At 47.8% G+C, this 15,259-nt stretch overlaps 1 protein-coding gene across 4 annotated transcripts in view; it reads left to right on the top strand.

The window, feature by feature from the left end:
* Positions 1 to 14,710, top strand: part of LOC118918132 (collagen alpha-1(VII) chain-like) — a 63,836-nt gene extending 49,126 nt beyond the window's left edge. For all 4 annotated transcript variants that reach the window (XR_008994179.1, XR_008994175.1, XM_057493419.1 and 1 more), the window contains 2 exons: positions 11,340 to 11,469; positions 13,443 to 14,710. Coding sequence is in view for 2 of the 4 variants with exons in the window: in XM_057493419.1 (XP_057349402.1) it covers positions 11,340 to 11,469; positions 13,443 to 13,457 (145 nt within the window). In the remaining 2 variants the exon portion in view is untranslated. The remainder of the gene's footprint in view (positions 1 to 11,339; positions 11,470 to 13,442) is intronic.
* The last annotated feature ends 549 nt before the right edge of the window (positions 14,711 to 15,259 follow it).

Here is a 15,259-nt window from a genome sequence, read left to right as displayed (position 1 = left end):
ATCTCTAAGAATGAAAGAATATTGAGAGAATTGTGTGAACAATCCAAACAGAATAATATTCACATTATAGGGGTTCCAGAAGAAGAAGAGAGAGAAGGGGATAGAAAGTGTCTTTGAGGAGGTAGTTACTGAAAACTTCCCCAATCTGGGGAAGGACATAGTCACTCAGGCCATGGAGATCCACAGATCTCCCAACACGAGGGATCCAAGAAAGATAACACCAAGACACATAGTAATTAAAATGGGAAAGATCAAGGATAAGGACAGACTGTTAAAAGCAGCCAGAGACAGAAATAAGATCACATACAAAGGAAAGCCCATCAGGCTAACATCAGACTTCTCAGCAGAAACCTTACAGGCCAGAAGGGAGTGGCATGATGTATTTAATACCATGAAGCAGAAGGGCCTGGAACCAAGATTACTTTATCTGGCAAGATTATCATTTAAATTTGAAGGAGGGATTAAACAATTTCCAGATAAGCAAAAGCTGAGAGAATTTACCTCCCACAGACCATCTCTACAGTCTATTTTGGAGGGACTGTTATAGATGGAAGTGTTCCTAAGGATTAACAGCTGTCACCTGAGGGTAAAAAACCACAGTAATGAATGTCAAACAGCTAATTACGAAGCAAATGCAAAATTAAATTAACTATCCCCAAAGTCGATCAAGGGATAGACAAAAAGTACAGAATTTGATACCTAATATATAAAGAATGAAGGAGGAAGAAAAAGGAGAAGAAATAGATAAGAACCTTTAGATTGTGTTTATAACAGCATACTGAAAGAGTTAAGTTAGACTCTTAGATAGTAAGGAAAGTAACCTGGAACCTTTGGTAACCACGAATCTAAAGCCTGCAGTGGCAATAAGTACATACCTATCAATAATCACCCTAAATGTAAGTGGACTGAATGCACCAATCAAAAGACATAGAGTCACTGAATGGATGAAAAAACAAGACCCATCTATATGCTGCTTACAAGAGACTCACCACAAACCCAAAGACATGCACAGACTAAAAGTCAAGGGATGGGAAAAGATATTTCACACAAACAATAGGGAGAAAAAGGCAGGTGTTGCAGTACTAGCATCAGACAAAATACTTCAAAACAAAGAAAGTAACAAGAGATAAAGAAGGACATTACATAATGATAAAGGGCTCAGTTCAGCAAGAGGATATAACCATTATAAATATATATGCATCCAGCACAGGAGCACCAGCATATGTGAAACAAATACTACCAGAACTAAAGGAGGAAATAGAATGCAATGCATTCATTTTAGGAGACTTCAACACACCATTCACTCCAAAGGGCAGATCCACCAGACAGAAAATAAGGACACAGAGGCACTGAACAACACACTAGAACAGATGGACCTAACAGACATCTATAGAACTCTACATCCAAAAGCAACAGGATACACGTACTTCTCAAGTGCACATGGAACATTCTCCAGAATAGACCACATACTAGGCCACAAAAAGAGCCTCAGTAAATTCAAAAACTTTGAAATTCTACCAACCAGCTTTTCAGAAAACAAAGGTATAAAACTAGAAATAAATTGTACAAAGAAAGCAAAAAGGCTCACAAACACATGGAGGCTTAACAACATGTTCCTAAATAGTCAATGGATCAACAACCAAATTAAAATGGAGATCCAGCAATATATGGAAATAATTGACAACAACCACACAAAGCCCCAACTTCTGTGGGACACAGCGAAAGCAGTCTTAAGAGGAAAGTATATAGCAATCCAGGCATATTTAAAGAAGGAAGAACAAACCCAAATGAATAGTCTAACATCACAATTATCAAAATTGGAAAAGAAGAACAAATGAGGCCTAAAGTCAGCAGAAGGAGGGACATAATAAAGATCAGAGAAGAAATAAAATTGAGAAGAATAAAACAATGGAAAAAAATCAATGAAACCAAGAGCTGGTTCTTTGAAAAAATAAACAAAATAGATAAGCCTCTAGCCAGACTTATTAAGAGAAAAAGAGAATCAACACACATCAACAGAATCAGAAATGAGAAAGGAAACATCACGATGGACCCAAAAGAAGTACAAATTATTAGAGAATACTATGAAAACCTATATGCTAAGAAGCTGGAAAACCATTTGGACAACTTCCTAGAAAAATACAACCTTCCAAGACTGACCAAGGAAGAAACACAAAATCTAAACAAACCAATTACCAGCAAAGAAATTGAAGCAGTAATCAAAAAACTACCCAAGAAAAAAACCCCGGGCCAGATGAATTTACCTCGGAATTTTATCAGACATACAGGGAAGACATAATACCCATTCTCCTTAAAGATTTCCAAAAAATAGAAGAGGAGGGAATACTCCCAAACTCATTCTATGAAGCCAACATCACTCTAATACCAAAACAAGTCAAAGACCCCACAAAAAAAAATTACAGACCAATATCCCTGATGAATGTAGATGCAAAAATACTCGACAAAATATTAGCAAACGGAATTCAAAAATACATCAAAAGGATCATACACCATGACCAAGGGGGATTCATCCCAGGGATGCAAGGATGGTACAACATTCGAAAGTCCATCAACATCATCCACCACATCAACAAAAAGAAAGACAAAAACCACATGATCATCTCCATAGATGCTGAAAAAGCATTCGACAAAACTCAACATCCATTCATGATAAAAACTCTCAACAAAATAGGTATAGAGGGCAGGTACCTCAACATAAAGGGCATATATGATAAACCCACAGCCAGCATCATACTGAACAAAGAAAAGCTGAAAGCTTTTCCTCTAAGATTGGGAACAAGACAGGGATGCCCACTCTCTCCACTGTTATTCAACATAGTACTATAGGTCCTAGCCATGGCAATTAGACAAAACAAAGAAATACAAGGAATCCAATTGGTAAAGAAAAAGTCAAACTGTCACTATTTGCAGATGACATGATATTGCACATAAAAAACCCTAAAGACTCCACTCCAAAACTACTAGATCTGATATCAGAATACAGCAAAGTTGCAGGATACAAAATTAACACACAGAAATCTGAGACTTTCCTATACACTAACAATGAACTAATAGAAACAAATCAGGAAAACAATTCCGTTCACAATTGCATCTAAAAGAATAAAATACCTAGGAATAAACCTTGCCAAGGAAGTGAACGACCTATACCCTGAAAATTACAAGACACTCTTAAGAGAAATTAAAGAGGACACTAACAAATGGAAACTCATCCCATGCTCCTGGCTGGGAAGAATTAATATCATCAAAATGGCCATCCTGCCCAAAGCAATATACAGATTTGATGCAATCCCTATCAAATTACCAACAACATTCTTCAACGAACTAGAACAAATTGTTCAAAAATTCATACGGAAACACCAAAGACCCCGAATAGCCAAAGCAATCCTGAGAAGGAAGAATAAAGTTGGGGGATCTCGCTCCCCAAATTCAAGCTCTACTACAAACCCACAGTAATCAAGACAGTTTGGTACTGGCACAACAACAGAGCCTCAGACCAGGGGAACAGAATAGAGACCCCAGATATTAACCCAAACATTTATGGTCAATTAATATACGATAAAGGAGCCATGGACATACAATGGGGAAATGACAGTCTCTTCAACAGATGGTGCTGACAAAACTGGACAGCTACATGTAAGAGAATGAACCTGGATCACTGTCTAACCCCATACACAAAAGTAAATTCGAAATGGATCAAAGACCTGAATGTAAGTCATGAAACCATAAAACTCTTAGAAAAAAACATAGGCAAAAATCTCTTGGACATAAACACGAGCGACTTCTTTGTGAACATTTCTCCCCAGGCAAGGGAAACAAAAGCAAAAATGAACAAGCGGGACTATATCAAGCTGAAAAGCTTCTGTACAGCAAAGGACACCATCAATAGAACAAAAAAGTACCCTACAGTATGGGAGAATATATTCGTAAATGAAGATCCGATAAATGCTTAACATCCAAAATAAAAAAAGAGCTCACCCACCTCAACAAACAAAAAGCAAATAATCCAATTAAAAAATGGGCAGAGGATCTGAACAGACAGTTCTCCAAAGAAGAAATTCAGATGGCCAACAGACACATGAAAAGATGTTCCACATCACTAGTCATCAGAGAAATGCAAATTAAAACCACAATGAGATATCACCTCACACCAGTAAGGATGGCTACCATCCAAAAGACAAACAACAACAAATGTTGGCGAGGTTGTGGAGAAAGGGGAACCCTCCTACACTGCTGGTGGGAATGTAAATCAGTTCAACCATTGTGGAAAGCAGTATGGAGGTTCCTCAAAATGCTCAAAATAGAAATACCATTTGACCCAGGAATTCCACTTCTAGGAACTTACCCTAAGAAAAGAGGGTCACAGATTCAAAAAGACATATTCACCCCTATGTTTATCACAGCACTATTTACAATAGCCAAGATATGGAAGCAACCTGTGTCCATCAGTAGATGAGTGGATAAAGAAGATGTGGTATATGTACACAATAGAATATTATTCAGCCATAAGAAGAAAACAAATCCTACAATTTGCAACAACATGGATGGAGTTAGAGGGTATTATGCTCAGTGAAATAAGCCAGATGGAGAAAGACAAGTACCAAATGATTTCACTCATCTGTGGAGTATAAGAACAAAGGTAAACTGAAGGAACAAAACAGCAGCAGACTCACAGAACCCAAGAATGGACTAACAGTTACCAAAGGGAAAGGGACTGGGGATGATGGGTGGGAAGAGAGGGATAAGGGCAGGGAAAAAGGAAGGGGGCCTTACGATTAGCATGTATAATGTGGGGGGCATAGGGAGGGATGTGCAACACAGAGAAGACAAGTAGTGATTCTACAGCATCTTACTGTGCTGATGGACAGTGACTGTAATGGGGTTTGGTGGGGGGGACTTGGTGATGGGAGGAGTCTAGTAACCATAATGTTTTTCATGTATTTGCAGATTAATGATAATAAAGTGAATTAAAAAAAAAAAACCCACAGTCGGAGCTCTGGGAATGTTTTTCTTTTCCATTTAAATACATTCCATTTCATGTGTAATTAAATGTGTGGGATTGAACTAAAAATGTTTTCTTCTGAGCATTCTTGGCAGCCTGAGACCCTAGGGTCTGGCTAGTGCAAAGAAAACACACGCTTCTCAGAGACCCTCCCCCACCTTCTCTTCCCATTCCCTCCTCCCCCCTTTCCTGCCAAGAATCTTCCTCCTCCTTCATGCACACAGTCACCCTTAGGCCTTACCTTGTAACTCAAGAGCCCCCGAGGCTGTTGGACCCTTTGTTCTTCTGGGAGCGTTGGGGCTTTGGTTGTCTGTCCTCATCTCCAGAAGCCACCTCAATGCTCATGTTGAACTCAGGTGGTGATGACGATTGGTGGCAAGAACGGAGTCCCCTGGCAATGACTCTCTTCCTGTCCTTTTCGATGCCATTGGTCTCCACCAAGTGCTGTGGACAGTTCAGAAGGCAGCATTTCTCCCTGGTGTAGGGGGTCACAGAGGCAAAAGGGGCTGGCACATGCTGTTCATGCAGACCTTCAGAGTCCAACGAGACACCTCTAACAGCTGGGTGATCTTGGACAAATTCTCTTGAGCTTCAGCCACACACTGTGCAGAAACGAGTTGTAAAGATGAGTCAGATAGTGCATGCAGAGTGCTTAGCATGGGGCCTGCCACAGGGTGAGGACTCAATTGAGGGGAGTTATTTTTATTATTAATAAGGGCTCCAGGGGATAATAATAAGCTGAAAGAGGTAGGCACAGAGTGAGACAGGGTTGATGGGGGAAGATCTGAAAGGTCTCAGCAATGAGGCTGGCCCCAATTAGGGACTGGGGGTTATCATTACAATGGGCCAGAGAAGAAGGGAAGGTGGGGTGGTCAAGAGAACACACCAGGGCTCAGCTTTAAGAGCACCTGGCCAGCCCTTCGTGGTGCTGGGAGGGCCTGCGTCTGAGTCCCTTAGGTCCAGAGAAAGGTGATCTCAGCACTGCACACGTGGAGTACTTTTAGGACAATAATTAGGCAAAGCACCAAGGTGGCCAATGAGCTTTGGGGACAGCATCTGGGTCTGAATGAAGGAACACTCTGGCTTTGGGGGGCTGACTTTGCTGCCTGACATACAGCACAGTCAAGATCACCATTATTTATAACCACCAACATGGGAAATCTGGTTTCTCTCTGCTGATCAACAGCAATCTGTGTAGGTGGCTGTCTCAGCCTCTGATGTCTTTATCCCACTGTCTGACCAACCTCCTCCCAGTAACTATTTTCGCCTCTGTAGGAGGGGGTAGGACAGGCTGGGGCAGGCTGCCAGTGACCCCAGAGTCAGGATCGGCTCCCCTGCTCTCACCCCAGCAACCTTATACCATTTTATTTCAGGAGAATATCACCATCCTTCATCAAGTTCCTCTCCAAGCCACTACTTTGTTCGAGGGTAGATTGAGCAATTAGTTAACACCTCGCAGAAAGGAAGGAGACACACTTTGTTACATGTCCACTATGGTTCAGATATTTCCTATTACCTCTACTGTCTAAAATTTTAAGTCAGTCCTCTTCCCATTAACTCTGCCAAGTAGACAGACACTTCCTTGCTCTACAGTTAAGGGAGCAGTGCCCGAGGGGGGACCAGGCAGGGTTGGGGTGCAGACACAGACCTGTTTCCTTTCCCGAGTCCTCACAGCACCTGGTGGGCTTTCTGCGTCCCCTTCGTCCCTGGTCAGAAGGGCCGAGCAGTTCACGGTTGCTGCACACCTGTTTTCCCAGGAAATGGAGGTGCAGATAACAGTGGTACCTGCATCTCGGGCCACCTCCGTCTACCCCCTGGTCCTGGACGGGTCCCAGAAGGTGTGGCAGGAAACCTCTTCCTCCCGGGAGGAGGCAGCCCAGGCGAACAGAGGCCGGAGGAGGGGGAACGGCAGCGAGCCCGCTAAGCTCTCAGGGGTCTGAGGGCCTCGGGACAGGGCCTGCGGGTGACCTCCTTAGATTAAGCCGGGTCAAGGTTGCTCCAGGCCTGGGGAAGACCTCCCGGAAGTGAATCCCACACATGCAGAACGATGATCTTGGTCCTCAGTACGGAGGGAAATGTGCGGAGCAGTGACTGAAATGCAGGAATCCTCCTGTGTTTGTCCGACGACCCTCTTGTCCTGTGGGAAGAGAAGCTATTCGACGGCTTTCCCTGGTGGAACCTAGTCGGTGGCTCTCTCAACACGCGGAGTCAGGGAAGAGCGCGGCCAGGAGGTGCCGGGAACCCTTTTCACCTCCCTGTGACCCTTCCCCCCCCACACCAGCCCCCTGCTGTCCACTCAGACCCTCACTGCTGGAGATTGGGAAACCTTCCCACGGCCCCGGCTGTGTGTCCCCCTCTCTCCCCCTCCCCTGCCAGTGTCCCGGCATCTGAGACGTGTGGCCCGGACTCGGCAGGGCCAGCCAGCCAGGCAGTAAAAGGAGACTGATGCCCTCCCCTCCCAGGGACATCTACCACTTCCTGGCACGCGGGTGAAATGGCCTCACCAGAGGCAGCCCTGAGCAGCGCTCTGTGAGCTAAAAACAGCAGAAAAAGAGGCCCAAATAGACATGTGAACGTCAGAAATGGAAATGGTTCACTGTGGCCCTTCCCCAGGGTCCGAGCAGCTCCCTTTCCTCCCACAGCCTCCCACCCAAACCCTTCTCCCCAGGGCCTCTGGGAAGGGGGGCAACCCCTGGCCTTTCCCTCAGGAAGATGAACAGGGAAAGAAGCTGGGCAGGAGTAGGAGAAAGGAGAAGTTGGGGAGTCACGCTTCTGTGGACAGGGTTCTCCTGGTGGCCACAGAGCAGCAGAGGCTGGTGGGAAGGCAACCGTGGGTAAGGGAAAAACACAGGGGCTCGGGAGCCACAGAAAGAGGGGGGTTCTTCCTTGGCCGTGTCTTGGCTCTGAGAACTTTGGAAAGTTACCCTCTGCCTCTGTTTTCTCATCTGTGAAAGGGGTTCAGTTACGCTTACTGTCATGGTTATCATGAGAACAGAATGTCGAGCGAATAGTAGGACTGGGCCCAGATTTATTCCCTTTTCCCTACTTCCTCCGACTTAGGATCAGGGAAGGCAGCTGCTCGCATGGTGCTCTGGTCCAGAGCCTGGGTGGCACACAGGGTTGTCCGCACGGAAGGGATTTGCCTTCTGAGCTGGGCCCGTATCCAGCCTCTCTCTGCTGAAACGGCTCTGTTGCCTTGTGGGACTTCTCCCCGTGTCTGGGAGAAAGTTCTCTCTTGGGAGCAGGGGAACGAGGGCAGGATTCCTGATGGAGTTGGGGGCTGATTTTATCTTCCATTCCTTCTGCTGGCCCTTCCTGAATCTCACCACCCCGTTCCAGCTCAGGTACTGGTTTCAGACGACTCCCTGAAGACAAAGGGAGTGAGCCCAGGCGGTTCTCTACTGAGCCACTGCATGTTCTGTGTGTCTGAAAAAGATCTGTTTGCAGATTTGGGGAAAACACTGTGGTCCGTGGGAGGCTTCCTCTCCGGGTTTGCAGAGAGCAGACGGATTTCCAGCAACACCGTCACCTGCCCGTTGCTACATCCAAGGCCCACGGAGGTCATAGCCCCCCCTCCTGCAGTGGGAGTTTTGCAGCTGCCGCCAGGCGCTCAACTCCTGGGATGTAGAGGGAAGGCTGAGAAACAGCTCCCTGTCCTCTGCTCCCTCTTGGCTGCCTGAATCTTCCAGCGCCTGAGATTCTTGCCGCCAGGGAGGAGATGGAGGTTTCTGAGACGTGCCTTAGCACCACTGGAGAACCAGAGCTCTGCAGAGCTTCTCCGTTCTCTGCGCTCACTGTAGCTGAGAGTGGGGAGCTCTCAAGGAAGCTGGTGAGCTCGCCCAGGCTGGAGTTGGGCTTAGGGGTCCAGGAACTTCCATGCTATGGCTTTCCCTTTGCAGAGGCGTGTCCGGAACACAGGAAGGCAAAAGAGGCATGGTCTCCACCACGTGGATGAGCACGTGAGGCTCTGAGAGTGGGTCTGACTCAGCCTAAGCCACACAGCTGGGAACGGGGGAGAGGGGATCCTGGAGGGGAGCCATGATTGCAGGCCCCCTTCCTGGGCTTCCAGCTGGGAGGCACGACTGAACTGTTCATGGACTTGGGGCTTGCTGAGGCCAAGCTGTAAAGGGGAATGTCTCATCTGCTGGCTAATTCCTCACCCCAACAGGGGCGTCCTGTTTCATGGTTCTCAAAAGAGGTGGCCAGGCCGGCAGCTTCGCCATCACCTGGGATCTTGTGAGGAGGGCAAATCTCAGGCCCCATCCTGCCTCCTGAATGGGCATCTCTGGGGAAAGGGCCCAGCGATCTGGGCGAGCCCTCCAGGAGATTTTGACGTGGCTTGGGTTTGAGAACCATTGTCCTCTTGCCATGCTGAGGGAGGCTGGAGTTGGGATGGGGTCTGGGGCCGAAGGGGGCTTATCCCCAACGATTTGGCTGCACTGACATGTCCTGGTGCTCTGGATTCTAATTCTGTCTCAGCTACCAGTTAGGGACACCTGACTTGGCCTTTATTTTCCTTTCTTGTAAAATAATATCGATAATGAAGAAAACACCTCGACACACCAGCATGATAGAGGAGGCGAGCATTTGCAACCCTTTACATACAATAGCTCATGGAGCGCATAAACTGGACTGTTTACTCCTCCCCCACCCATTTTCAGACGAGGAAACCAAGCCGAGATGTTCGGGGAGGTGCGCAGACCAGAACGGCTGGGGGTTCCAGGTCCTGCCGCAAGAGCCCCGACTGCCCGTTCCTGACCAGCCCCTGCACGTCCGGAGGCCTTGAAAGCTGCCACCATCAGCCCATCTCCACTCCGAGGCTGGGCCGGGACACTCCCCTGGCAGGGCCCGGGCGTCGCCCATAGTCACCTGGGAATGACTGCACAGTAATGAGCATGTGGCTCCCTCCAGCGGTCCTAACCTCCCGTTTCCTCTCAGTGGGAGACACTTTAGCCTTCCCCTCCCAGGCCGACAAACACTCTTCCGCAGAGGCCAGGAAAGAGCATCACAGGGTGTGAAGAAGGAAGCAGGTTGGAATGCCCCTGTTGCAAAGGCTGGCGCAGCAAAGGCTTCGTGTGCTGCAGCCCCGTGGCCTTGAGGAGCGGCCGCCAGCCGCTGCGAGCCGGCAGGTCTGTCTTGCTGGGAGGAGGGAATGATGGTCTGCAAGGCTTCCTCCCACAAGGCTCTGCTGCCATGTCATCTGGGACATGGGGGGCGTGGATCCCAAGAACTCCTGATAGAAAAAAAAAAGTCGTGTGTACTCAGAAGGGAATCCCCACACCAGCCAAAACACTCGCAAAGCCTTGTAGCCACGCCCCTCTGTCCCTGTCACATGTCTCGTCGCTCAGGGGGACAGTCTGCCTGGCCCATCTTCAGCTTTCACTTTCTGACAAGGTCATCTGAGACAATCCCCTCTCCTGGCTCTGCGGTGTATCTTCATCATGTCGATACGGGTATTTAATGGGCTTCCGCCTGCTGAACGATTAATGGAAGGGTCAGTGAGTAATCTCTGGCTTGCCCCTTTCGTCACCAGCCCAGGGCTGGGGCAGCAACTTTGTAACATTCTTTCCAATAGATGGGAGAGCTGAGGTCACATCTTTGCTTTCTCCTGGCAGACAGACTCTAATTAGGTTGCTAAATTAGCCGAGGCAATGGCAACCCTTCTCTTTGCAGAGACCCTTGTTCTGGGGAGGTCTCGGGACCTCGCCTGCTTGAGCTCATTGTTCTTTCTCTCAGAGGGAAGGGATTTCTCAAGTAGAGGCTTCTCCCAGATAATTTTAGCTGCCGTTCAGTAGTCTCTACCAGGAAGCAGACACTTAAGGATCGCTACAGCCGTTACGCTACAGCAAGAGCCAGTGTGTGTCCCTGTGTGTGTGTGTGTCTTTCGTTTGTCGCAGGCACTGAGAGCTTGTTAGAAATGCAGATTCTCAGATGCACTGGCTCGGAGTCTGTACGAGGCCCACAGGATTCTGTGACCAGAGACGGGCTGTAATCTGTCTCGTGCAGCTGCAGCTGATGATGCTAGAATCCTGCGTGTCAGCAACTGTTGATTGCGTTTTCCTGCCGAAGCAGCTATGTTTTGGGGAGGCTCGGGGCTGGGCAGGGGCAGAGCTGAGAGGATCCTGGGTTGGACTCTCGGACCACTGGGTGATGGCTGGTTTCGTGCCCCCCTGGGGTGCTGAGTTCCGTCACCCTGCCGTGGACTCAGGAGCAGATCTCCCTGCGCTAGACGCCGGTGCCCTCCTGACCTCCTGGGCCTCTAATGGGGACAAGTGCCTGGGACTGACTGGGCCACTCTCCTCTCTGTCCCCTCTGACAGATGTGCAGCACATGATGGGGCGGGACATCGTGTTGAAACGAGAACTGGGCGAGGGAGCCTTTGGGAAGGTCTTCCTAGCAGCGTGCTACAAACTCAGCCCGACCAAGGACAGATGCTCGTGGCCGTGAAGGTAAACCCCAGAGGCATGTGGGCCCAGGCAGGGAGAGGGCTGGCTGGGGCCGGGAGCCGGAAGAAGGGGCTCACTCCACTGGATGAGATGATGCAAACTGCCTCTATCAGAGGTCAGGGGCGCTGCTCCAAGGCCGTGAACTTTCCTTTGGACCCAAACCGACTTCCTTTGGCTTCAGAGGTTAAGAGCCGTGGCAGGGAGGGGGTGGGCCTGAGGGGCAGCTGGGGAAGCGAGGTATATACCATGAGAGGCCCTGGTTCTCTCCTGGAGGCCCTGGGCACTGTGGGCCCCCCGCCGGCCCTCCTTCCTTCTCAGGGACTTTGTGAGATGTATTGGCCGTGCCTAGAGAGTCACTCGACCGTTTCTCAGGAATGGAGTTGGATGGTGGGGGGGGTCAAGGGGCCCTAGGAGCCACCGCTCAAGGGCAGCAGACATCTCTGGGGATTGGAGGTGGGGTGGGGGTCAGGGATTGAGCACAGGGGGGACAGCGAGTGAGGCTGGGAAAGATTTTTAGATAACCCCCATGGGATCCAAGTTCAGCCCCCAGGGGGAGGCATGCCTGAGGGTAACTGCCTCCTGGCAGCTACCGATAGGTCTCTTACCCACAAGGCTTTTTGTTGCCAGGCCAGCTGTGCAGATCTGCAGCCGGGGGCAGTGGGAAGGGGCTTTGTTCCTAGTCCCCCGCCTGACACTTCCTCCAGCAGAGAGCAGCTTCTACCGTAAATCAGTGTTGGACATGGTTGGCACAAGCCAGAGGCCAGGAGCCTTGCTGACACACCCACAGGTCCCGGGAGCCGTGCTCTGGGCCATGGGCTGGTCTCCCTGTGTGCAGCAAGCAGGCCTCTGAGGTCAGCAGGGGTTACTGTTCCCCATGAAGACGCTCACCCAGGCCTGGCCAGGCCTTAGTACCAAGAGCCGCAACCAAACCACCTTCACAATGGCAGCATTACGCTGTGAGACTTCCGGGTGTCTGGATACAGTTGCCTCCATCCACAGAGGGCAGCTGACCTCCACAGATGTGGGCTGTGCAGGCTATGGGCATAGCACAGGCATCAGAGAGCCTGGGTGGGAGGCCCAGCCCACCTCTGATTAGCTGTGTGACTTTGAGCAAGAAGCTCAACCTTTTGGGGCCTCAGGCTCCTTCTCTGTATAATAGGAAATGTAATATCTCCTCCTGAAAACTTCCATGATTCAATTACATAACATGGGAAATCCTTAGTGCCCTGCTTGGGACACAGGAAGTGCTCAATACAGAGTGGTTGGTATTTCTTGTTATCACTGTTCTTCACGTTGACTTGACTGAATGTGCGCAGACATGTGGCATGCTGCCTGCCAAGCTCATGTTGGCCATCTAATATAGGAGCTGCTAAACTTTTTGTCTAAAAGGGCCAGATAGTAAGTATCTTAGGCTCTGAGGGACATATGCTCTCTCTTTTAACTACTCAACTCTCTGCCCATATAGGTGGGAGAGCAACGCACACAATATGTAAACTGGTGCCGGCTGTTTTCCAATAAATTTTTTCTTTTTACAAAAATAGGTGTTGTCTGCTGACCTTTACTTTAGAAAATCCGTAAGGAGCTAGAGTATTGCCCCCATGAAAGGCTAATGATTATTATTAGTACACGTCCTGACAATGAACTTGCTCCATCAGTGTCCATAGATGCGGGACAGTCAGATGGACCAGGGATGTGGAAACGTCTTTGAGTTTGTCCCTAAACTTAGAATCTACACTTTCATGAAATTTTTCATTTAAAGGGTGACAGTGATCCACTGGGTGTTCCAGCATCTATCTGGGGATGGGCGAATGCCCTGAACATTTTTGCTCTTTGAGCAGGAAATGAAATGATGGCCTAAAACTCTGGGAAATGTTTTCCTCTGAGTGGTCTGGCATTTGGGGCAGTACCCAGACTGGGGAATGTGGAAAATGTGTTTCTGTTTTCATCCTTTTAAAAGGCTGTGCTTCTCCCCTCAGGTCTGGGAAACTTGAGGAGATGAGCGTTCTGGGATTGCACGCCGCCCGCCACCCGGTGGGGCTGCCTCTGCAGGGGACACTCATCTCCGGAGAACAGCAGAGAAATGACACGTCCTGCTTCATGTCCTCTTTGGATTGTACTGCTTTTTGCAGGCTCCTTCCTCTTCAATTTGTTCTCATGTTGATGTAGGGTAATTGTGGACTTTCAGAAAACATATCCATGAATAACCCAAGATTAGGTTTTCTAAAAGTTGCGTTTGTAAATCAACTGGCAAGAATTTTTTGCCCAGCTGTTGCTATGGTGGAAACAAAAAGTAGAAATCCCAGCCTGTTCTGAAGGCGCTTACAGTCTGTTGGGGAGACAAGAGAATACTCATGAAAGGAATGGAGAATGGGACAAGACAGAGGGTAGCTTGTGTATATCCGCAGTGTAACGGTGACATTAAAATCATGTGATTTGTGATATTTTTAAATAGGAGATGGCCACTTTTAAAAAGTCATTTGACAAACAATATGACAGCTCCAAAGAGCTCAAAAGAGTCTCCTCTGATAGCCAAATCACTGATAGGAATGTGAGACAGGTGTCCAGTGTAATTAATCATCAGAAGAAATGCGAATGGAACCATGAGGTACCACGATACACCAACCAGAATGGCTAAATAGCACTGACAGTGCTTAGTGCTGCCAAGGATCTGGAGCAACTTCAACTCTCATAGTTTGCTGGTGGGAATGCAAAGAGGAATAATTGTTTTGAAAAATAGTTTGGTATTCTAGAACATTAGCATTCTGTGTGACCCAGCATTTCTACTTCTAGGCTCTATCCTATCTACCTGTCTGTCTGTTTATCTATCTATCATCTATTTACCTACAAAGAGATATGTCTAAGAATGTTCATAAAGCATTATGCATAACAGTCTAGAGCTGGAAGCAGCCAGTGTCCATCAATAGCAACATAGATATGTAATATGGTACATTCATACCATGGGAAACTATTCAACAAGGAAAATCAGTGAACTAGAGCTACTTGCGACAACATGGAAGAATTTCAAAAACACAATGTTGAATGAAAAAGGATAAATATGGAAATATATATAATGCTCTATGTATGATTCCACTTATTTAAATTAAAGAAAAACAAAAAACAAGCCCTAGTGTTAGGTATTCACGTTTAGTTTGTAAAAACTTTTTAAAAGAGCAAGAACCTGAATTCCATAAGTCAGGATAGTGGTTGGCTTTGGGATGAGAGAGAGCATGACAGAGGAGCGGGGCATGGGTTGGGGGGGATTTCTGGAGGGTTAGCAATATTTTATTTTCTACTTAAATTGAGGATACACTGGTGTTAGCTTTGTGAAAAATCATAGTGTGTGCTAAAACTTTTTTCTCTCAAAGATTGATCACATTCTTAAAAACACACCTAATTTATTCATCCCATAAGTATTTATTGAGCACTTACTATGTGACTGGTGCTGTATAAGATACTGGGATGGAGGAGGAAAGGAGACCTGTAGGCCCTGTGGCTCATGTCTCAGAGTCATAGAATTTAGGGCCCTGAAGGGACATTTAAGGAGGGAGGAGAGAATGTTGCCGATGACAGCATCTAACAGAACAGCCATTAGGGCGCTCACTACGCATCAGGCCTTGCCGTAAGTGCTGACTGCCGATTAATTTCATTCTCACAGAAATCCTAAGAGCCAGGCACCGTCACTATCCCCATTTTACAGAAGAGGATGCGGAGGCACGGACAGAGGTTAAGCATTTTGCCCAAGGTCCCAGAGCAAATCAGTGGTGGAGCAACATTCAAATCCAGCAATGCCTTT

This window comes from Manis pentadactyla, chromosome 15 (genome assembly GCF_030020395.1).
Source record: "Manis pentadactyla isolate mManPen7 chromosome 15, mManPen7.hap1, whole genome shotgun sequence".
NCBI lineage: Eukaryota > Metazoa > Chordata > Mammalia > Pholidota > Manidae > Manis > Manis pentadactyla.
This window is presented reverse-complemented; position numbering and strand designations above follow the sequence as displayed.